This window comes from Pectinophora gossypiella, chromosome 13 (assembly GCF_024362695.1).
Source record: "Pectinophora gossypiella chromosome 13, ilPecGoss1.1, whole genome shotgun sequence".
In the NCBI taxonomy this organism is placed as follows: Eukaryota; Metazoa; Arthropoda; class Insecta; order Lepidoptera; family Gelechiidae; genus Pectinophora; species Pectinophora gossypiella.
Genome location: NC_065416.1, coordinates 14475295 through 14497626, shown reverse-complemented (window position 1 = coordinate 14497626; position 22332 = coordinate 14475295). Strand labels below are relative to the sequence as shown.

General features: G+C 40.2%; 2 protein-coding genes across 4 annotated transcripts in view; one reads left to right on the top strand and one right to left on the bottom strand.

Annotated features, from left to right (window-relative positions):
* The window catches only part of LOC126372177 (uncharacterized), a 319771-nt gene that overhangs the window by 229629 nt on the left and 67810 nt on the right, over positions 1-22332 (top strand). The gene's annotated exons all lie outside the window — the stretch shown is intronic.
* The window catches only part of LOC126372089 (mucin-5AC), a 119507-nt gene continuing 98981 nt past the window's right edge, over positions 1807-22332 (bottom strand). The window contains exons 6-19 of the mRNA XM_050017628.1: positions 19049-19178; positions 18423-18608; positions 17180-17408; positions 16521-16626; positions 15389-15520; positions 15185-15282; positions 13932-14054; positions 11899-12125; positions 11317-11413; positions 10707-10842; positions 9799-9909; positions 8931-9149; positions 7827-7976; positions 1807-7354 (exon numbers count right to left, since the gene is read on the bottom strand). Of these exons, the coding sequence (XP_049873585.1) occupies positions 2839-7354; positions 7827-7976; positions 8931-9149; positions 9799-9909; positions 10707-10842; positions 11317-11413; positions 11899-12125; positions 13932-14054; positions 15185-15282; positions 15389-15520; positions 16521-16626; positions 17180-17408; positions 18423-18608; positions 19049-19178 (6460 nt within the window). The 3' untranslated portion in view covers positions 1807-2838. The remainder of the gene's footprint in view (positions 7355-7826; positions 7977-8930; positions 9150-9798; positions 9910-10706; positions 10843-11316; positions 11414-11898; positions 12126-13931; positions 14055-15184; positions 15283-15388; positions 15521-16520; positions 16627-17179; positions 17409-18422; positions 18609-19048; positions 19179-22332) is intronic.

Below are 22332 nucleotides of genomic sequence, written 5' to 3'. Positions count from 1 at the left end.
GTACAAAAGTTACAATAGGCCTAGTTGGGCGCAAACCTAAGCTCAGGGCGCCATCTGACAGGATTATTATTTCAAATAATTATTCGACACTAGTGAAGCGGTAGCGCTGAATGATGGAAATTGACGACCACGCCGGCAGGGTCGGTATTGGGGAGGACATATAACTGCTTACTCTAAACTACTAAGAAATAGTGGTTATCTATTAGTAAAATAATTTTATGTATTGTGTAGATAAAAATCCCGTTGCAAATTATTAAACTTGACCTTTTATGGCAATACATGTATTAAAATACATGTATTGTTTATGTATTATTGTATATAATAGTTTTGTTATTGTATACATCTAACTATTTGTTGTTTTTATCATTTAACTTCTATTGTGCGTGCGGAACTCAATCTTCTACAACGTTGCTTACTGTCAAGTCAAGACTCAACGCTTTTTTTTTGTAACTAATTATTCTAATTCTATTTGTGAGAACCTTTAATTGGTTTTGATGTTGTTATTCCAGTCTTTAACTTGTTTTTGATAACTGTTGGTTCTCCTAGAAATAAAAATAAAATAAAATAAAATATTTTGACAAAAAACTCCCGAAGACTAATATAACAATAGCTGGCAAATACTGGGAAGCAATTGTGAAGCAAAACATTTACTATTGTTCATAGTTGTCGATAAAAAGTAACACAATCGTCGAGACATAAGAAAACTACTAGAAAAGCTTGTTTTGCACCTCCTTACCATGTTTGGTAAAACTTAATTGGTGAAGGTAACAAGATTCCTTTTATTTATGACTTTTGCGATGTTGTGAAAGTGAATCGTTTGGTTCTAAATCGAAGTAGGTTTACCATTATTGTTTCAGCACCTTAGCCAGCTTGCAAACGATTACGACATTCAACAGTATTTTTTTTTGACGTGACTTAATGTACATTTGCTGCCGAAATGACAATCGACAGTGACAGTGATAAAAATGTATGGAACTAACATGTCACCTTATGTCAATCCCATACATGCAAACGATTATGACAATCAACAGTGACAGTGTTAAAAATGTATGGAACTGATCCCATATATTTTTAACACTGTCACTGTCGATAAAGTAACATGTCAATCTCATACATTTTTATCACTGTCACATTGTCACAATCGTTTGCAAGTTAGCTAAGTCTTGGTGTTTTGTTTAATAAGTAATGTGGCGTTATTAAAACTTATTTAATTTCAGTTGCTATCTATTTTTGGGAGCAGTAGCTTCTCCTGTTCCTGAGTTATCATTGATTGGATTTATTTTGAAATGTTTGTTGCAAAACCTGTTGTGTACAGTATCACAGTTGCATCGTTTTTTGTCAATGCAAAATATCATTCGTAGGTACATATTAACTTTTTTAAATAGTAATAAAAGCAACTTACCTTTAGGCTGTACTTTTTGTATCCAACTGCAGTTTTCTCTTCTTTATTGCACACTAATAAGTTAAAGCCACTTAAAGCACAATTTTCTAATACAATAGCATTATACTGACAAAAATAATATGTGATCGTATAGGCTAAATAAGATAAGATTTATAAAATCATTTTTTATTGTAGGTATTCTGTATTACCTATTTATTTTGTCAGTGTAAAACTTTTGCGTAAAATAGATCTTAAAGCTAAGACCTTGTTTATGGAAACACGGCGCGCCGCGCGACTAATTCAAACACTATGCGACGTTTGAAAGCGTTCACGCAGAAGCGAGCGATTAATTGATGTATCCGCGCAACGCGTTGCATTTTCATAGATGAAGTCAAATTGGTGCGTCCGAAAATAAATTATGAAGATAATCCACTTACAATTTTATTTCTTTGTTACATTACAATTTTCTCCATCGGTATACAAATGCCCAATCCTACCTTTATTCATGTATGTACATTCTTATTAATGGTAACGATTACTTCAGTAATATTACTTTTCAAATATAAAAAAAATTAAATAAGTCTAAGCTAGATAACCTATGACAATTTGTAATTGAAAGTCTTCAATACCAAAACGAACTAACATATTATAATATACATTTTTTGGTACAAAACCTCCATTAAACCTAACCTAAGTTAAAGCTATGAAATCTCTAAAAATATGACTACAAAACTGTTGAGTTGATATTTACATATAACATAATGTTCAAGAATGTATTACTTTATAGGTAAGCATATGCGTTCAAACCCGCCAATGAAATAATCGGACCCAACAAAAGTACTTACTTACTTAATTTTCTTAATACGAAGAAAATCAAGAATTATCGATCAAATAGCGATTAGCATGATTTTTTTATTTCAATAATTTCTAATATTATCATAATTTCTAAAATAATTGAACAGTCAGTAATTGTGTCACAACATATTGCCGAAGTTACAGTTCAAAATCCAATTCTTAATATTTTATGGCGTTAGAAACCGGACTCAACATGTTACTTGCTATATAAAACTACTTAGTACTTACACACAAGATTACAAATCAAGTTAATGGAATTAAAAAAAAACCAATGGAAATGGATCAAGAGATGTGTTGAAGAGGACGACAGGGGCGTTAAAAAGGCTACATTAAAGCAATCCATCTAAAAATCAATATTACAATTTGACATTTGCGCAAGTAAAAGTAAGTGCGCAATGTCTAGTGGCCGTTTGTGGTCCGTTTAGAATCAATCATTTGTAGAACTTTCTTTGATAATTTGAAATTGATAAAACATAAAGTTGATTGGCTACTTAATTCTTCTATCAATAGTGTTTCATGTGCTTTTAACGTGAGTTGACTTTTAATTTGAAAATGAATTCGATTTTTTGTAATCATGTGTGCAATGGCCTTAACTATTTCGATTACGTATTAACAGTGGTTTGTGGAGAAGGCGTTGTGTTTCTCCGAGGTACAAAGGATGGTCGCAAGTTCGGCCTTATGGGCTTCACGTACAGTCGCCTTTCGGTTGTCGACCTTGGGGCTTCTGTCGTGAAGCTCTTTGGAGGCACCTTCGTATTTCCCTTCTTTCTAATATCTACCGGTACGTTTTGTCCTCTGTTGGCAGTGAATCGAGACTTGGAGGGGTTAAAATTAGATGTTTTGTTCGGTTTTTGGAATAAATTCGACGACACAGTGCTGTTAAGTTTCTTAGCTGGCCTGGGGACAATCGTAGGTCTAGTTATGTTCGCTGGTTTGAACGTAGGTCGTCTTGGGAAAGCGAATTTAGACCTCTTGTTGTCAAAAGGTGATTTCACTGTCGTCGTTTCTTCAACGATCGTTTCTGTTGTTGAAGGTTCAGTTGTAGGCGGGATTGTTGATGGTTCCGTAGTCAATGTTGTTGATGATATTGTCGTTAACATTTCTATTACAGGGCTGGTCACTGTTTCGGTAGTAGTAGTAGTCGTTGTTGTTGACGATGATGGGCTTTCTGATGTTTTTGGTACAACTGAAATGTTGATAGGATATTTGACAGTAGCATGTTCAGTCACAGGACCTCCGTGGAACTCTTGGCCTTTAGCGAAAGTTATTATACTGCGACCAGTCTCAGGTTTCAATACTTGCAGCTTAACAATATTTGCGTCTTCATTTTGTGTTGGCACTGATGCCGAATACACAACAAATGGTTGTTTGTCTCCAATCTCACCAACTTTCCTAGCCATTGGGTTTTCAGTTTTAAATAAGGCTTCCAAAGGTAACGTCGACGGTTCAGTAAGCATTCCTCTTGGAGTAACAACTTCAAAGTTCTTTGCTGCTTTGGTCTTTTCATTCTCATAAGCAGCAGGGATGAATTGCCATTGAGCAAAACCTTGGTCTTCTTCAGATTTGCTAGACTTTTTATCGTCATTAATGTATTTTAAAAAGTCGTCGCCTGGTATAATATGTTCTACTTCACTTTTGGGTACTATGTCATCCTTAGGTTGATTTTCAACTTTATTCACATGTCTGTAAGGTTCGTTCATACTTTCTGAAGCTATTAAATTTTCTCTTGGTGCATCGGCAAAATTAACTAAAGCTCTAGCATTTCTAGCTTCATCAATTCGTATATAGTGATCCGGTGGGTTTTCTACAGGATAAACATGTCCTAATTTAGTTAAATAAATTGGAATTTCATCCTCGACAATCTTAATAAAACTAAACCTGCTTACTTCACCAATTTTATCAACTGTAGGTTTCTTTTCAACCATAAGTTTGCCCTCTTCAATAAGCGTTGTTTCGTTATTCTTGTTTAATCGATGCTTATCTAATTTCGAATTTACTTCTACAACTCTACTAACGGAGAATAGTTTGTTGAACTGAGTTTTAACTATCGGTGCTACTGTAGGCGCATAAGTTGTTGTTTCGGGAATAGCTTCAATTGTAGTGCTTTCAGAATATGCTTCGGTGGAAGTTTGGTCTTCATGTACTTCAGGCTCAGTTTGCTTTTCACTTTCAGTTTGTGTAGTGGAATCTTGTGTAGTTGGTAAGTTTGTCGTGCCTTCTGATGATTCTAAGTAGTCATCTGAATCATCAATCTCTATTCCACCAGTGGTAGTCTCAGTCAACCAGTCAGCGTCAATAGTGTTTGTGGTAATGTCTTCTGTGGTGGTGCTATCTGTCAAAGTCGTTCCTGAAGATTCTGTCATTGTCATAGACAAGTAGTCATCATCTTCAGTGGTTGCTTCAGTTTCTCCAGTTGATGCGTTGGTTGTAGTAATATCTTCCTCAGATTCTAGTTCAACTGAAGATTGAGAGGTTTCTTGAGTCTTTGGCTGACCAGCTGAAGGAGAACCGTAACCAACTGGCACATTTTGCACACGTTTCTTAGTGTCGTTTACAGGTTTTGCGCCAAACCTATTAAATATTGCTGTTCTATTCTGAGAGCTTGGTCGTTTAGGTAATTCAGTAGTGGATGAAGTAGTTCTAAAGGTGTTTGAGTTAACTACTCTAGGTTTGAAAGTTGGTGGTCTTCTAGGAGTGAATCTTTGTGGTTGCTCCGGTTCATCTTCTTCATCTTCTTCCTCATCAAGATCTTCATCACTTTCCTTATTTTCTTGACCAGGTTGCGGTCTCCTGCTAAATAATTGATTTGGCGGTACCAATACCAAAGGATTTTCTTGTTCGGGTACATCTAAATCTTCATCTTCAGAGTATTCATCTTCCTCTTCTTCTTCTTCTACCACTTTCTTAGTAGTTCTTGTAAAAGTTGGTCGCCTACTAAATGAGAAGGGCCTTCTAGTCGGAGCCGGAGCCAGTTTGCTCGTTTCTTTATCAACTGTTGACGGACTAGTATAGACACCTGGGTTGAATTTGCGGCTGAAAGTCCTGCTGCTTGAGGGCACGGACTCGGTTGTAGATGTGAATGTACGTTTTGGTGGGCGGTATGGTAGCCTGCTTCGCACAGTGGATGTAGGTTGCCGTGTTGTAGTAGTTGTCGTAGTCTCTGGTGAAGACTCTTCTAATTCTTTCGGTGGTTCTTCGGAAGCAGCCCCCTCATTGTTCTCAGATAAATCGACAGCTTTTTCTTCAGTTTCTATAGAAACTTGTGGCTTCGCTTCAGTTTCAGTGATAGCCAGGTTTTCTTCTACGGGGTTTTCAACCTCTTGCTGACTTTCTTGGGAATTGGATTCCACTTTTTCCTTTACATCTTGCTTTTGTTCTGTATCATTGCTATTTATTTTTTCTTCAAAATCAGGCTTGATTTCTTCTTTAGTTGTTTCAATTTCTTGTTTTAGATCAGTGGGAGCTTCGGTGGGAGGTGGTATAGTAGAAGGCTTACTTTTTTCACCATAGTTAGCTACAATTTCTGTAGTCGTATCTTTAGCTGCAGAATTCAAGGAGCCAATTGATTTCGCTATAATTTCCGGTTCATCTTCAGCGGGTCTTATTTTCTTACGAATTACTTTACGAATTCTTTGCGGTGCTGGAGCTTCAGTAATAGAAGCAGGCTCTTCCGTAGGAGGGAAAGTTGAAGATGGGCGTCTTCTAATAACCCTGAATCTCTTTTTGCCATCATCAGAAATCTGAACTGCTTCAGTAGAGATACTACTTTCTGTTGTAGTACTCACTGGTGCTCTAAGCTTCTTAATAACTATTCTACGTTTTGGCAGCTCTTCTGTTGTGTCTGAGTTTTCATCGAATTCTTGTTCATGTTCTTTCTCAGCTACTGCAGTTTCAGATAGAGAAATATCATCTTTGTTTTCTTCCAAGTCCTCCTCCTCATCTTCTAGAGCCAACGCTTGAGGAGTAGTACTCGATTGACGGGAGGGAAATAGTATTCTCCTTGGTTGTACAGAAGATGAACTTGTCGATTGTGCAATCGATGCAGTAACCCTAGTTCTACCAAATGGCAAACGTGTTGGTAATCTTTGAGTTACTACTGTGTCTGATTCATCTTCTTGCTGTTCCACAGTTGCAGAAGTTCTAGCAAATGGTCGCGGAGTAAACCTAGCAAAAGTTGGCCGTTTCTGGCTCGGAGTAGACTCAGTTGCTACAGATGCTTCAGATTCTTCTAATGCTAATGTAGTAGAACTAGGACTAAAGCGACTGCGACCTCGGGGCAAAATATTGGGGCGTCTGGCTTCAACTGTAGCAGCTGATGCCACACTGTCCTCTATTTTACTAGCTGCTGTTGTCCTACCACGGAACCGTCTCTCAGATCTTGAACTGAAAGATGGTTTCTGAACAAATTGGGGCAATTCTACGTCAATGGGAGTTAATGATAATACTTCATCACGGCTTAATTCAGGTCTAAACTGTCCTCTGGACACAGGGGACGCAGCAGCAGGAACAGAATCATCAACATTCGTCTGTAACCTAGACCTAAACCTACGAGTTGGTCCGGTTTCCCTACGATTTTCAACTTCTCTACTGTCAGGTGTCGTGGACCTGACCTTTCTAGAAAATTCGGGATCGTCTGTTGAGTCCGAAACTATTTCATTAGGCTGCGCGAGCGGGCGGCGACGACGTACGAAAGTATAGTTCCTGGAACTCACCTGGGTTGTCGAGGATGTTGGAGTTGCTTGTGTAGTCGTGGTTGAGCCCCGTCGTCGTAGGACCGTACGACGCGTAGGGGCACTCGAAGGGGCGGGAGTTGTCGTCGTGGTCGTGGTAGTAGTAGTAGTCGTTGTTGCGACAGCTTCGGTTGCCTCAGCGACTGTTGTCTCAGGAGATTCCTCCTCAAGTGTTTCCACTTCAGATGATGCAGGAGAGTTTAGTAAGGAGGAAATTTGGACAGCAAGGACGGTGGTGGGATCAGGACTACTGTTGTCCTCTGGAGGGGTAGTGGTGGAGCGCACTCGTACAATAGACGTGTACTGAGGCTGTGACGTCAGCTGAGGAGAAGATATCTCTCTTTCTAAAGCCGTTTCTTGACTGTCCTCTGCCTCGGTGTTGTGGTATCTGTAAAGTTGAAGAATAGTTTTTATACACTGTCTTCATCTAACATATGTTTAAAGTACAAATGTATAAACACAATAATGAATTGGAAGACAATCAGTGGAGTGAGTGGTGGTCAGTGTCACCGGGCCTGCCTGACCTACTGTAACCTAACCAGAAGATTTGACAGGTCTGATATTTTGAAGAAGCGTCTACCTGTCTGACCTTCCAACCCGCAAAAGGAAAACGAGCCCAAAGCAGGTTAGGTCACATACCTCCGCAACGCATTTTCCTCATCCAGCGCTTATCGCTATCGACCTACTAGGGTCTATTCAATCTTTCAAATTTATAATGTTCGAGCCGAGATGCGCGCCTAACTCGACACCCTCACCCCCGTTGTCTTAAATTTGTTAATGCCATTTGCGGCAAATCTACCATAAGCCAAGTCAAAAAAGCAACATATTTCCGAAAAGTGTTAATTTTAGTGGCAACTTACTGTTCAGTGACGGTCTCCTCAGTGGTAGGTCTCTGTCTCCTGATGGTGACGTATTCAGGAATGTTCTCACGACGCGCACTCGCAATGTCCAATGTGTTCGGAGTCTCCGAAACTGATACGAACGATTCGGAGCGCTCGAATAGGGCGTTTCTGAAAAATTGATGGTTCATTATTAAGAATAGAACTAGGTGAGATAATGTCTACTGGCGAGGGCTTGTAATTGGGTAGTTTCCTAGGTCAAGGATAAATTATGAAGTTCTGAGGGGTTAAAATAGCCACATCGAAGCAATTCATCCAAGAAAGCAATATTGCTATTTTTGACATTTGTTTTTTTTATGCGCAAGTGTCAAATTGCAATATTGCTTTCTTAGATGAATTGCTTCGATGTGGCCATGTTAACCCCCCTGATTACTTTTAATAATAACAGATTTAAAACTGACGAAAAACATATTCTTTTTTCTATTTAAGTTATTTATGAATTTTAATAAAGAAAAATTTAATAACAAGTGTGACATTTTGGCATGTTTTTCTATGACGTCACAGGTTGGTTTTTAATACAAATTCCATGATAGTAATTTCGCGTTTTGACGTTTAGTAAAAAGTAACTGATTTGACTAGTTGAAAACTACTCTATTGGTGCCGTAACACCAAGTAGCGAAACTATTCCAGTCGTTTGAATCATTTTTAAGTAAGTTGAGAAATGGAATTTCTCAACATTTTCCCAATGAGTATTTTTTGAGTGTTGAAATTACCAAGGTTTTTAGTCAACAACGTACTTATTTACGTTCCTATACTTTATATTTGGTGCAATGGTGTGATTGTCTTCGTGGTTCATGCCGCGATTTGTGCTGATTGAGGCCCTGTTATCTCAGGACGTCCACCACCACCTTATGATCATTTCGACAAACATCCGTCTTGCTTTTTTGTAATTGTTTCAGTGGAAATTTGATATGATGTTGTTGTCTTTTTTTTTGTATGTGGCGCCCTTTTGTAATAAACTATTTCTATTCTTTCTATTCTATTATATTCTATTGTTGTTCAAAAAACCTCTTATTTGTTTGTATACTCTTTATTTTTTTTCAAAACAAAGGAACCTCTTCTTACCTAGATGCAGTATCATCAGCTGTATCGGAAGTAGTCAGCGGTCGAGCTCGTCGGATATTGACGTACTGCAGCGGCTTGGCTGTGGTGCCTACTTTGCCCTCGTCCACCGACCGCGCCAGGGACTGTCGAGGGGGATCCACTGCGATATCATCCAGGTCTTCGTCATCAAGAGGCAGCTGGGTGGAGAACGCTGGGCGCGAGCGGTTGATTGTTGTGTACCTGAAATGTGGGTACATGATTGTAATTTGACCAATCTACTTTAGTGACAAGCTTTTCATATTTTTATGTGACATGGACGGCAAAAAGGCAGATGGGCTACCTGATGGTGATTTTTTTTTTACACTTTTCCTCACCTTATGGTTGTCTGGAAGAAAACGCTTTAAGCGATAAGGCCGCCATTTGCCATGTACTTAGTTAAGAGACTTTTGTAATTATTTCTTTTTATTGTGGTGCAATAAAGTGTATTTGTATTGTATTGTATAGTATGGTGAGTGGTCACCGCCGCCTATGGACATTTACAGCATCCGGGGTATTGCCTATGTGGTGCCAACCTCCAAGAACCTCTTCTCTCCTTTTTTGAAACCCCATATCATAGCAGAGTACATGGGCGGATCCAGCGGGGGAGGTCATGACCCCTACTGCTAATTTACGAAAAAGTACCGCGCGCCAACGTGTTAAGTCATGGGTGGCCACTGGAATTTTATCTATTTCTGTACGGAGATAGGTAACCCACCCCGCCTGCCATAAAAGCTGGAACCGCTCCTAGCATAGTGGGAAACTACGGTTTATCATTTCCTTAATTTGAAGACTAACTTTGCGAAAATCATTTTCGTCATTAAAATATATTCTTATTTTCTAGATGACTCACTGTGGCCGATCTTTCTTCAGCAGTTTGTCCTTATCAGCAGTGGCTTCTAGACCTGCGTTCTGTGGTCCTCGCCGGCTGTTCTGTCCACTGCTTTGATTATTACCGGTATACCTACAAAAAAAATACAATTTAGTGTCTTATTTGCAACTATATGATGAAGACAGGAAATGCCTAATAGGCCAATGCGGCATACCTCGCCTGGGGCAGCGAGAACCCCCAATTGGGTCGTGTACTAGGCTTAAAATAAATTATGATATTCTGATTACTAAATAAAGACAGATCTAAAACTAAACTATAACATTTTCTTTCTTCTATTTAAGTACATTATTTTTTAATTTTAATCATGAAAAACGTAATAATAAGTCCGACATTTTATTACGTTTTTCTATAACGTCACAGTGTACTTTTTCATACAAATTCCTTATTAATTTCGTGTTTTGACATTTAGTAAAAAGTAATTGATTTTGGCTAATTCCAGAATCGGATTGAATATCGAAGTATCTTCGTTCATGCCCCTATCATATTACTTATATTATTATCATTCTATCGATGCGGGAAATCGTGTACCAATCCATGGGATACAGAAAATTCGTTGTTCTTACTAAATTTTTTATGTAAGTAAGTATTGTTTTTAATATTTGCACGCCTGCTTGCAGGTTAGACAAGATTACCATACATAATTCTACATACATACATAAACTCAAGCCTATTTCCCACTACTACTACACTACTACTACGTACTACTACTATTTATAATTCTACATGAGTGCAGTAAGTAGTACAGTGTCGTGTAAATTTAAATGTATTGTGCAAATTGTTTTTGATTTAATAAACTTATGAAAACATTACCACCTGTAAAATATATCAACTATCCTATTCTTGTATAATACTTAATTTGTTTCTCTTACTTGTTCTTCCCTCGGGTCCGCTCGAGCACCTTCTGGTAGAGCCTCTTGTTGAAGGGCGTCGGCGTGGTGGTGATGGCTCCATCTGTGCTGGAGGACTCCGACAGATGCAGCTGCTTCTCTAGTTGCTCCACTCCACCTGGACCGAACGCAATAATATTTATACAATACATCTATATCTATGTAGGCCCTGTATCTGTGGGTATCTAATCGCCCGGAATGGAGAGCTTTGGTTCACACCAAAGTTTATGAATTAGAACATCGACGGCGCTTAGAGCTTGACGCCAAGCGCGATGAATTGAAAGCCTGACCGCCTACGGCGATCAATTATGCATATTTAAATGGTGTACTCACATGCCCACTATGTGCGAGGATCTTTTCCAATAAGATTGGCTATATAAGCCACATGCGAGCACATGAACGTCGGAGTTGAAGCAGTCGCCGTAGCCGAAATCGGCTGGATCGCATCATCATCATCATCATCATCATCATCATGTAGGAAAGTGAGTGTCATGGACAAGCGCCATCTAACGCATATTTTATAAACTAATTATTTCGGATATATGAAAACGTAACTTATGTGGTGCTTTTTTTAATAATGTCGTTTACTTACCAACTTTCTTGATCAGATCAATCAGCTCCTTGATAACCTTCGGATCTTCAGCTTCAATGTCTGCTGCGTCTTCCAAATCGTCTTCGTATTCTTCTTCCTGTAAGTTCGATATGGTTACTTCAAATATGGTTATTTCAACTTGGAGAGTGATTGATCGAGTGAGTGTTTTTTTTTTACATTGAATACATAATCATGTGAATGGAATAATGGAGAATACTGCGCTATTTCTCTGCGTCTTGGCAGAGTTGCCAGTTAGCTGGTTTTAGAGGACCTCTGGAATCAGCCCTAGTTCAGAAGGTAATAAGAATCTTTAAGTCACTAACGAGGGTTAACTGTTGACAAATTATGTCCATGATGGATGGCTTAATATGTTGTGTTATGTTATGTTATTATCTGTATTTATTTATTTATTACTTAAATAACTGTTTATATACATAGAATGTCCGGCCTAGCAATTAATGCCATTTGCGGCAAATCGACAAAAAAATACCCCAAAAAAAATGTACACAGAAACAAAAAAATTACGACAAGTGATTACTCGGCCTACGTCTTCGGGGATGCTATGTATGTAAAAAAAAGTACCTCAGATTCAGGCGCAGGAGTGGTGGTCGTAGTACTAGTAGTTCTAAACAACGAAGAGCTCTTAGTGCTGAGCTTGACGGGCTTCCTGGTGGTGGTAGTGGTGGTAGGTTTGGTGGTGGTAGGCTTGGTGGGCTCCGGCTTCGGGGCCTTGGTGGTAGCGCTGGGCTTCTTGCACAACACGTTGCGGGCGAAGTCGCAAGAGTCTGCTGCTTTGTTGAAGAACAGGCCTGGGAAAGAAATGAATTGGTTAATTGACATGTAGAAAAACAGACAAAACTCCAGATTCTTTTTTTGGCGAAGAAGTTAATGCCATCTGAGGCGAATCTACAATAAGTCAAAAAGCCTGAGCCTGTAATCTTTATCGGGCCAAGTCTCGAGTCACCTGAATATAATTTGCAGCCACAACTGGTGTTATAATAACCCGTAGGAATATGAAGACACAATTTACAGATATTGTGCATTATGGACGGTCATGAGTACTAATATGTATATGTCACCGTAAAATTGTAAATAACGTTAGATTATAATCTATCGATTTGAATCTCGCGAGATTGTGAACTGTCGAATAATTATGAATCGTATCATATTGCTTACAGTATTATTTTTCGGTAGATTATAATTTATCGAAGTGAAACCGTCAAATTGTGATACGAAACGCACCTCGCGTGCTATACCGAGTTACAAAACTATTAGAGTGAGCATAATGTTAATTTGGGATTCTCTTAAAATGCATAAATGTTTTTGTCATATTTTTAATTATCATAATCCTTTTTGCATAACGTTTTTTAGCATAATAGTTTTTACTTTCCCATAATAACATCTAGGAATACTGGTTTGTTAGGTATAACTTATTTTTGGGATTAATAAATAGATATCCATAATTCTTTTTTAGAATAATAGTGTTTTGTCATAATTTTTACAAGGCATAACAGTAGGTTAGGGTGCGGCGGGGGTGGCCCTTGGGCCACCCCTATGCCGCCAGCATGTTTATCTTACACACGAAAAGTATACTGAATGATACGTTTCAGATTTTTTAATTTTGATACATTTTTTCTTACCATGTGATGTCAGAATTATTGATTACTTACTAAATAATTAATAAATACGTACTTGATTTCACAATCTTGAAGAGCATTTATTTTATTTGACTGACACCTGTGTTTTATTCCTAACTCTATGGACACAGAACGGTCTACTGTAAGGCCGACCAATCAGGGACAGCCGTCGGACAGTTGACAATTTGACAATTGTAAGATTGTGATTTAACAGTTTTACTTCGATAGATTATAATCTGACGAATAATAATACGTTAAATTGTAAGCAGTATATTACGTTTCACAATTTTTCGACAGTTCACAATCTCGCGAGATAGATTATAATCTAACGTTATTTACAATTTTACGGTGACATATACACTTTGAAACCATGTCACATTAACTTTTTTGACAAATTAAACCGTAGATCTCATTAAATGTCAAATATGATAGTGCGACAGGGTTCTAAAGTGGGTACATGATATGGCTCATGACTGTACATGAACTGCAGCACACGTCACACTCATCCAGCATGTGGAGTAGACGCAAGCCCTAGTCGTTTGTTTTGACATGCGCGAGGTGAACGTGTTCTTCATTTTATAGCCAGCAGGTTTAGTTAGGACATTACAGGCTGATCAACTGAGTGTCTGAAAGTAAGATGATCCGCGTTTCAGAAGAATGTCCTCTCAAGGATATACGAAGTAGTTGTTTAGTAAAAGAAGGATTAGGGGGTTAAAAAGGCCACATCGAAGCAATTCATCTAAAAAGCAATATTGCTATTTGACATTTATTTGCATTGCGCACTTACCTTCATATGCGCAAATGACAAATTGCAATATCGCGTTTTTTTGTATTCTATGGTGTTCTCGCAAATAAATTAATTTGATTTGATTTGATTCGATTCGATTCAATTTGATTTGATTTACGTATATTTTAGATGAATTGCTTCGATGTGGCCTTTTTAACCTCCCCCCAGTAATATATTAAACTCTTGATTACCAGAAGGACAAGTGAACTGATGAGCGACGATGCCGAGGTTGGAAGGTCCGGAATCGAGACACCAGAAGTACTTCTTGCAGTCCCGAGGATGAGGGAAGAAACCTTCGTCCGTGCACTTGAAGTCTGAAATATGGATAGATTATTATTGACTACTGTATGATTGAAGTTTCATCTCGAGCTCCTTCGTGCTTCGAAAGGCACGTTAAGCTGTTGGTCCCGGCTGCATTAGCAGTCGTTAATAACCACCAATCCGCACTGGGCCCGCGTGATGGTTTAAGGCCCGATCTCCCTATCCATCCATAGGGAAGGCCCGTGCCCCAGCAGTGGGGACGTTAATGGGCTGGTGATGATGATGATTATTGACTACTATTTCATTGATATGGACATATTCATTGCTGCTACACTAGCTTGCTTCTCAATAGGGGAGCGCCGGTACCGGACTTGCACCAATAAGTTATTAATTTATCTTAACTTTTCACTAACACCTCCGTTGGTCCAGTGGTTGAGCGTTGGGCTCATGATCTGGAGGTCCCAGGTTCGATTCATTTTAAAATTAATGTTAAAAAATTACTTTGTGGTCCCTAGTTTGGTTAGGACATTACAGGATGATCACCTGATGGTCCGAAATAAAATGATCCGTGCTTCGGAAGGCACGTTAAGCCGTTGGTGCCGGTTACTACTTATTGATGTAAGTAAGTAGCCGTTACATGAGTCATGTCAGGGGCCTTTGGCGGCTCAAGGTTGGTACTCCACCTCACAACACACACGATAGAAGAAGAACTAACACAGTTGGCTCGACCATTCTAGACGGTGATACGGCTCACCAGCTGTCACGTCGATCTAACACAAAGCTCGGTGAGGTGTGAGTACTTAGTTAATCTTGCGATGGTTGTACCTCGGACAAACCTGATAGTCGTCAGCTTATGTTATGTTAATGAGTGATCATTTTGAAATCTTTTTCTTTTGCTTGAACTTGAACTTGTTGAAATTTTAGTTCTGTGCAATAAAGTAAGTATATTTGATTTGAACTAAAGTAGAGTCTTGAGATTCAATGCGAGCCGTAATGTTCTTCAATATTGAATAATCATTAGTTCAAGGGCGACATATGTTTGCTGAAGACACTTTCTTTCGTGAAGGTATAGCCTGACACGGGAGTGGCAAAGGTCATCCACAAGCTCGGAAGGAAATACATTTACTTTTATTTGTCGGTGATCATGCAAATGGCATACAGAGTATGTGTGGATATTTGTTACCTGATCCGGGATCTGGTGTGGTCGGTGGCTCGGGTGTGACGATGTTCCACGCTGGAGTGGTGCTGCTTACTGCGGAGCCACTCTTGCGTTTGTTGCTCCTGTAAGATAGTTCAAATATTATTAGTGGTACTTATAAATACGAACACAAGGGGTAACCCCCCTGCGCATATAAAAGTAAGTGCGCAATGCAAACAATAGCCATACTTGGAGGCGGAAGGTTTCGGCGTGGTGGTAGTGGTGGTGGAGCTGCGCGGACGGTTCCTGCGGCGGTTGGAGGTGCTCCTCACTGTGGTCGACCCTCGGGGGCGGTCCGTCACGATTGCGTTGTCCGTTGATCTGCAATCGGGAAGAAAATAAAACAAATGGCCTATATACGTCGCACTGCTGGGCACAGGCTTCCCCTCAATCAACCAGCCAGTCTCAATCAACCAATCAACCAGGGTACTACGCTGCTCCACTGCGGGTTGGTAGATGTGCTTTTTACGGCTATTACGACCCGGACTAACGGATTAACATGCCCTTCGAAGCACGGAATCATCTGTCTAGGAAGAATGTATTTATGTATTAATTTCTAAATAGATTACAAGTTCCCGAGTATGATTGCCGATGTTGGTCACATGCCTTTCTTTATCAACAAAGGACTCAGTGGTCCAGTGATTAAGCGTTCGTCACACGATCCAAATTATCACAATCGATTACCGGTGCAGACACGTTTAACAAAAAAAAAACACTTTTCGAGACTTTCCCTGGTTTGGTCAGGACAATGCAGGCTGAAATCACCTAATTGTCCGAAAGTAAGATGGAGACCACAAAAAAAAGTTTTCATCTCGAGCTCCTCCGTGCTTCGGAAGGCACGTTAAGAAGCTGCATTAGCAGTCGTTAATAACCATCAATCCGCACTGGGCCCGCGTGATGGTTTAAGGCCCGATCTCGCTATCCATTCATAGGGAAGGCCCGTGCCCCAGCAGTGGGGACGTTAATGGGCTGATGATGATGAAGATTATCCGTGTTTCGGAGGGTTTGTTGTCAATCAACAATAAACACTTCAGGACCCCGCGATACCGACCCCGCCGGCGTGGTCGACGATTTCCCTCATTCACCGCTAATCGCTATCGACCCTCTGGGGTCGATTAATTCTGTCATATATTTTTCCTCTCAGACGACGCCCTGCTTCTACTGGGCACCCTCAGGCATGTTGTCTTGAACGTTGTACCGGGTGAGAGCCTTTAGCGCTCCCCATTTGTCCGGCAAAGTAGTTCAAAACAAAAGGAGAGTTTGTTGTGGTTGGTCATTGATCTGACAACTCACACGAGAGAAGACTGAGTGTCTGACTTACCCAAGTTTGACGATGTATGCTTCTTTCGCAGCCTCGATGAGCGGGTAGGGTTTGCCGTGACATGTTCCACGGAAGTCATCGTTGTCAATCGACCAGAACATTATACCTAAAATTACAAAATAATTGTCATGAATTATTACGCTGCGACCTACTGGTCAGGTCGAGTCATTAAATAAGACAAAGTTCTATAGGTATCTTATTAATAATATTATTATAGTAATATCAAGATAACTACCTAGATAAAACTTTGTCGAATTATTTATTAAAAAGCTGACAAGCAAGCGACGTATATCATCATCATCCGATATCCGATTGACAGGTCCGGTTTTTAACAGAAGCGACTACCTGTCTGACCTTCCAAACCGCGAAGGGAAAACCAGCCCAATACAGGTTAGATCACATATCTCCGTAAATGCATTGTAATGGGATATATATACACTGTTTATTTTATGTGTCATGTTGGTCCCGGCTATTAGCCGTAAAAACCACCTCCACCAACCCGCATTGGAGCAGCGTGGTGGAGTATACTCCATACCACCTCCGGTTGATTGAGGGGATAGGCCTGTGCCCGGCAGTGACATATATAGACTGTTTATGTTATGTATGTATGTTTAGTCCATGAAAGAGCGTAAGACAGAAAATTAAAAAGCAATGCTTACCTCCAAGACCGTTTTCAGCCACATATTCAGCTTTCTTCCTCACAATATCCACGTCATCATAGCCGACCCACTGGTTGCCGCGGTACGCCACCGGACCCATGGCGTTGTCGTTCGGATGCATCACAGTCCAGGGTTGATCCTCTTCTTCTTCAGACTCTTCTTCTGAATCCTCCTCTGAATCCCTTGCAGGAGAACGCTTCTTGGTTTTCGGTTTGAGCGCTTCGCAGATCTGTGGGTCAAAGATTTTGTTGTGAAGATTTTGTAAAAACACAATTCTCATGCGTTACTCCAGTCAGCGAGAGAATCTTAATATTTTTTTATGTTCATAACATTTAACAAACATGAAATTTTATTAATCATATCGCCCCATCCTGGGCGCCATTTTAAAATGTTTAAACAATATTATATATAGCTTACCGCACCAAATGAAATTGGAATATATTTAAATATACAAATCTAAGTAAGTGATTGTTGATTTGGGACTATTTTCGGTAACGAAAACTTTGAAAGATGATTCAGACCATGATTTTGAGTAGATATCAAGTGAAATTTGCCGTCCCACGCAAACAATACACTAAAATTTTCATGAATTTTCCGCCAGGAAATTCCACTTGATATCAACTCAGAATCATGAGCGGAATCATCCCCCTCAGTATTCGTTAAGATGTTACTAACACCCTTGTATCATATAAAATTAACAACTATTTTATTAATCTTCTTTTATCGTGTGGGTTGTGAGGTGGATTACCAACCTCAACAACCCTGGTGTCAGGGTTATTATTGAGTCGCCAAAGGCCCCTGACATGGCTCATGTTATTAATATAAATTCCAGTTTGTCCACTCCCTTATCTGGCGAAAAGTGACTTTGCCCTAAATGTTTACCTCTTCTTCTTCTATTGTGTGGGTTAAGAGGTGGATTACCAACTCAATCCAGGTGCCAGGGTTGTTATTGAGCCGCCAAATGCCCCTAACATGGCTCATATAACGACTACGTACTTACATCAACAAGTAGTAACGGTGACCAACGGGTTCACGCGCCTTCCGAAGCACGCATCATCTTACTTTCGAACAATCAGGTGATCAGCCTGTAATGTCCTGACCAAACTAGGAATCACAAGGTGATTTTTGGATACCGGGATTCGAAACCGGGACCTCCGTGAGCAACGGTTAACCACTGGACTACAGAGGCCGTTGCTGTTGATGTTTAATGAACAAATGGCTATTATCTTGCTGTGCAACTCACCTCATAGTACGCCAAATATCCCTTCTCCCTAGTCGCATCTCCTTGTTCGCCAGGCCCATCCGCCGGGGCCCCTATCTCCACCGCGTCAGGGTTGAACAGCGTGTAGGAGCGCCCGTAGGTAGGGATACCCAGGACCAGCTTATCCCGGTCAGCACCATTCTCCAGGTAGAATTTGATCGTGTAGTCCTGGAATCATGGACAACATTTTGTTAGTTCCGAGGTCTCTGCCTACCCCATTGGGAAACAGGCGTGTATGTATGTGTATTTTGTTAGTTCACAGTAGCTTTAAATAGGGGAATTAAGCGAATCACTCCGTAAAACGAGGGTACTTAGTTTACGTTTAAAAAATTCTGTATCTATTTCTGTCTTCTTTTTTAAAGAACGTCTAGGGCCCTGTGCTGATTTCCTTGCAGCTTCTTTTCCCCAGATGTAAAGGTAGTGAGAAGCTGCAGTAGTTTTAAATGTTGTTTTAAAAGTTTTGTTTACGGCCACCCGGTATGAGCACCGGGGTGAACCAGCCTTGGCTTATTTTGCCCCCCCCCCCCCCCCCCCCGTATTTCGGCGCCTGGTACCTCGCACCGCCCTAGGGTCGCCACTGCCTAAAGGAGACAATACCCTATACTTACAATGTTCAGTTCATTGTCGACGCTGTATTCGTTTGGCTCCTCGAGGGGGTAGAGCGGTGCGTGGTGGTTCACAGCGGGCTCGAAGGCTGAATGGTAGTCGTAGGTCAACAGGTTCATCCAGTCGAGGTATCTGGGGATTACAGATAATTGTTAAAAAAAATAAAATAAACGCGCTTGGTCTGCGTATTTTGAAGTTCAGCAACTTTCTCAAAGGCCGGTCATAGGATGGGTGACCACAAAAAAACAAGTTGTCATCTCGAGCTCCTCCGTGCTTCAGAAGGCACGTTAAGCCGTTGGTCCCGGCTGCATTAGCAGTCGTTAATAACCACCAATCCGCACTGGGCCCGCGTGGTGGTTTAGGGCCCGATCTCCCTATCCATCCATAGGGAAGGCCCGTGCCCCAGCAGTGGGGACGTTAATGTGCTGGTGATGATGAGGTAAAAAGTAATTCCAAAGGAGGAGGCCTAAAAAGGCGCTGGCTTCCCAACTAGTTCCAGATACTTTTTACTTAACGTCAAAACAAGAAACTACTATGGAATTTGTATAAAAAGCACCCTGTGACGTCGTAGAAACACGTGACAAAATGTCGCACATATTATTCAAATTTTTCTTTGGTAGACGTGTTTTTTACGGCTTAACGTGCCCTCAGCACGGAATCATCTTACTTTTTCGGACAATCAGGGGATTTAAGCCTGGAATGTCTTTACCAAATAATGGACAGTCTCACAAAATGATATCAACCCCGGACCTCCAGATCTTGAGTCTACTGTTCTAACCACTAGATCACAGAGGCTGTTAAACTCCGCTACTGGTGCTAATTCCTGTAAATACCATCTAATTTTATTTTAAGTTATATCTGTCAAAAGTTTTGAAAGGAAAGGGACGGATAATCGACAAGCATAAAATTTATGGAACACACGTCAATTTTAAGCACAAATCTAAAACAATCGTCTAAAAATTTTACATCGGCCAATAACCCGACAGAATTAAGTTGACAGCACATGTCAAACGGTTTGCATACCAGCGAGATACCTTTTTGATTCGCCCGGGTTATTCATTCATTTACTCATTCTTCTTAAAATTAAAAGCTGTCAATCATCCGTCTCTTTCCTTTTCAGCGGATAAGAAAATGACGTTAAAGTAAAATTAGGTGGTGTCTGCAGGAATCGGGGCCATTATTAAGGTTAAAAGTCTTCAGCAAAAATATTAAAATCATTCAACTCCAAGTTAAACGGATCCTATCGACCTAATTTACATAATACGGCCAATATATTGAAAAAGATTACTTGACTATGCCACCAAACACAAAATTAACGTAAGGTGTGTAACCATGAGTTATGTAACGGCTTCGGAATTTGGATCCGCGTCGAGATAGATGTGTGGACACCTTTCCTCGCTTCGGGCAAGCTACGTCAATGTTGACAGAAGCGCAGACCATTAACCATTACTTTTAAATAGTTGTGTAATATTTAAATTATATTTAATTAAATATTTGTTTGTGATCGTGTGGTTGCTTACTCTTAAAGCATTTATTATTACAAAAGCTCTACTTTACACACATTAGTAAAATTAATAACGAAAAATTGGTACAAAAGGTCTTATCTCTATAAGAGATCTCTTCGAGCCAACTCTGCATATATGCACATAATGTGCATACTTACATCTGGTATTACCTACCCATACCTAGTAACAAGTCGGAAACCAAAATAATATAGTATTATAAGATAAAATGAGGAGCTCGGTGGCGCAGCGGTAAACGCGCTCGGTCTGCGATTGTTGAAGTTAAGCAACTTTCGCAAAGGCCGGTCATAGGATGGGTGACCACAAAAAAAGAAAGTTTTCATCTCGAGCTCCTCCGTGCCTCGGAAGGCACGTTAAGCCGTTGGTCCCGGCTGCATTAGCAGTCGTTAATAACCATCAATCCGCACTGGGCCCACGTGGTGGTTTAGGCCCGATCTCCCTATCCATCCACAGGGAAGGCCCGTGCCCCAGCAGTGGGGACGTTAATGGGCTGATGATGATGATGAGATAAAAAGGTTAAAATGTTGTGTGTGTGTGTGTTATGTTTGTGTTGTTATGCATGTTGGCTTGAAATGTATGTTGTCACTTTTGAGCATACCTGGTCTTCTTATACTTACCTTGGGTTTAACAATCGATTGAACAAAAGGTCAAGGTACCAACATTACGGATATAGAAAAGTTGATACTCGTAGATGGAGCCCTACAGGCTTGCCATAATTACCTCCGCGCGGAAGCATTGGTCCGTATGCTATTTAAACTTGAGTGATGGTTTCTTGTCGACTTTGTTTTGTATCAGACTGTATTTGGTGTAAGTACCTACTTTGCCCACTTGAAGAGTTTTATATTCAACTAGCTATGCGCCCTTGAGTTACTCAGATGTACAGTGGATAGTTGTTTCACTCTGGCTCTGGAATTAATCTAAGTTTGTCCCCTGAAAACATCCTGTATCCGAATAGAAAATGATATCGAAAAAGTTTAACTTAGACTGGACTTGAACCCGAGTTCTTATCAAGCCTTGAGCTTGTTAACTAATACACTACTGGGTCATCCTGTCCATGCGATTTTTTTTCGTTCTAATATGTCGATAAAAATACTTTTTAGATTTTTTTCTCCGTGTTTAGGTTCTATGTATTAAATTGGTTCAGTGGTTTAGGCGTGATTAATTGGACTAAAATGTTTTTTTTAACGTGACTTATTGTTTTGCCGCAGATGGCATTAACTACTTGGCCGGACAAATGGGGAGCGCTGAAGGCTCTCACTCGGTCCAACGTTTAAGACAACAGGATTGAGGGTGCCCAGTTGGGCGCGAACCTCGGCTCAGGGCGTCGTCTGAGATAAAATATATTTGAAAGAATTAAAATCGGCGACCACGCCGGCGGGGTCGGTAGGACTACAATGCGATATACTTAGTTGTGCAATGCAATACATAACGGCACAATGGCAGAATGCTCAGACAGAACCTTTTAAAAAAAATACGGAAAATCTGCGGATTAGGAAATTACGTATTCAGCCTTTGTTTAAGCTAATTCTTGTTGCACACCAGCATCAAAACATCGGCCAAGAGCGAATCGGACTTGCGCACGAAGGGTTCCGTATCATTGACTAGGTAAACGACAGTAGGTACACACATTTCATATTGCCTATTTATTGTCATTAATTATTTATTGAGCACAAAGAGCAAAAAAATCGCGTTTGTTGTATAGGAGTGTGGCGGATCCAACTAGTTGGCCAGCTAGTTCCGCCCACATGCAACAGATGGCGCCA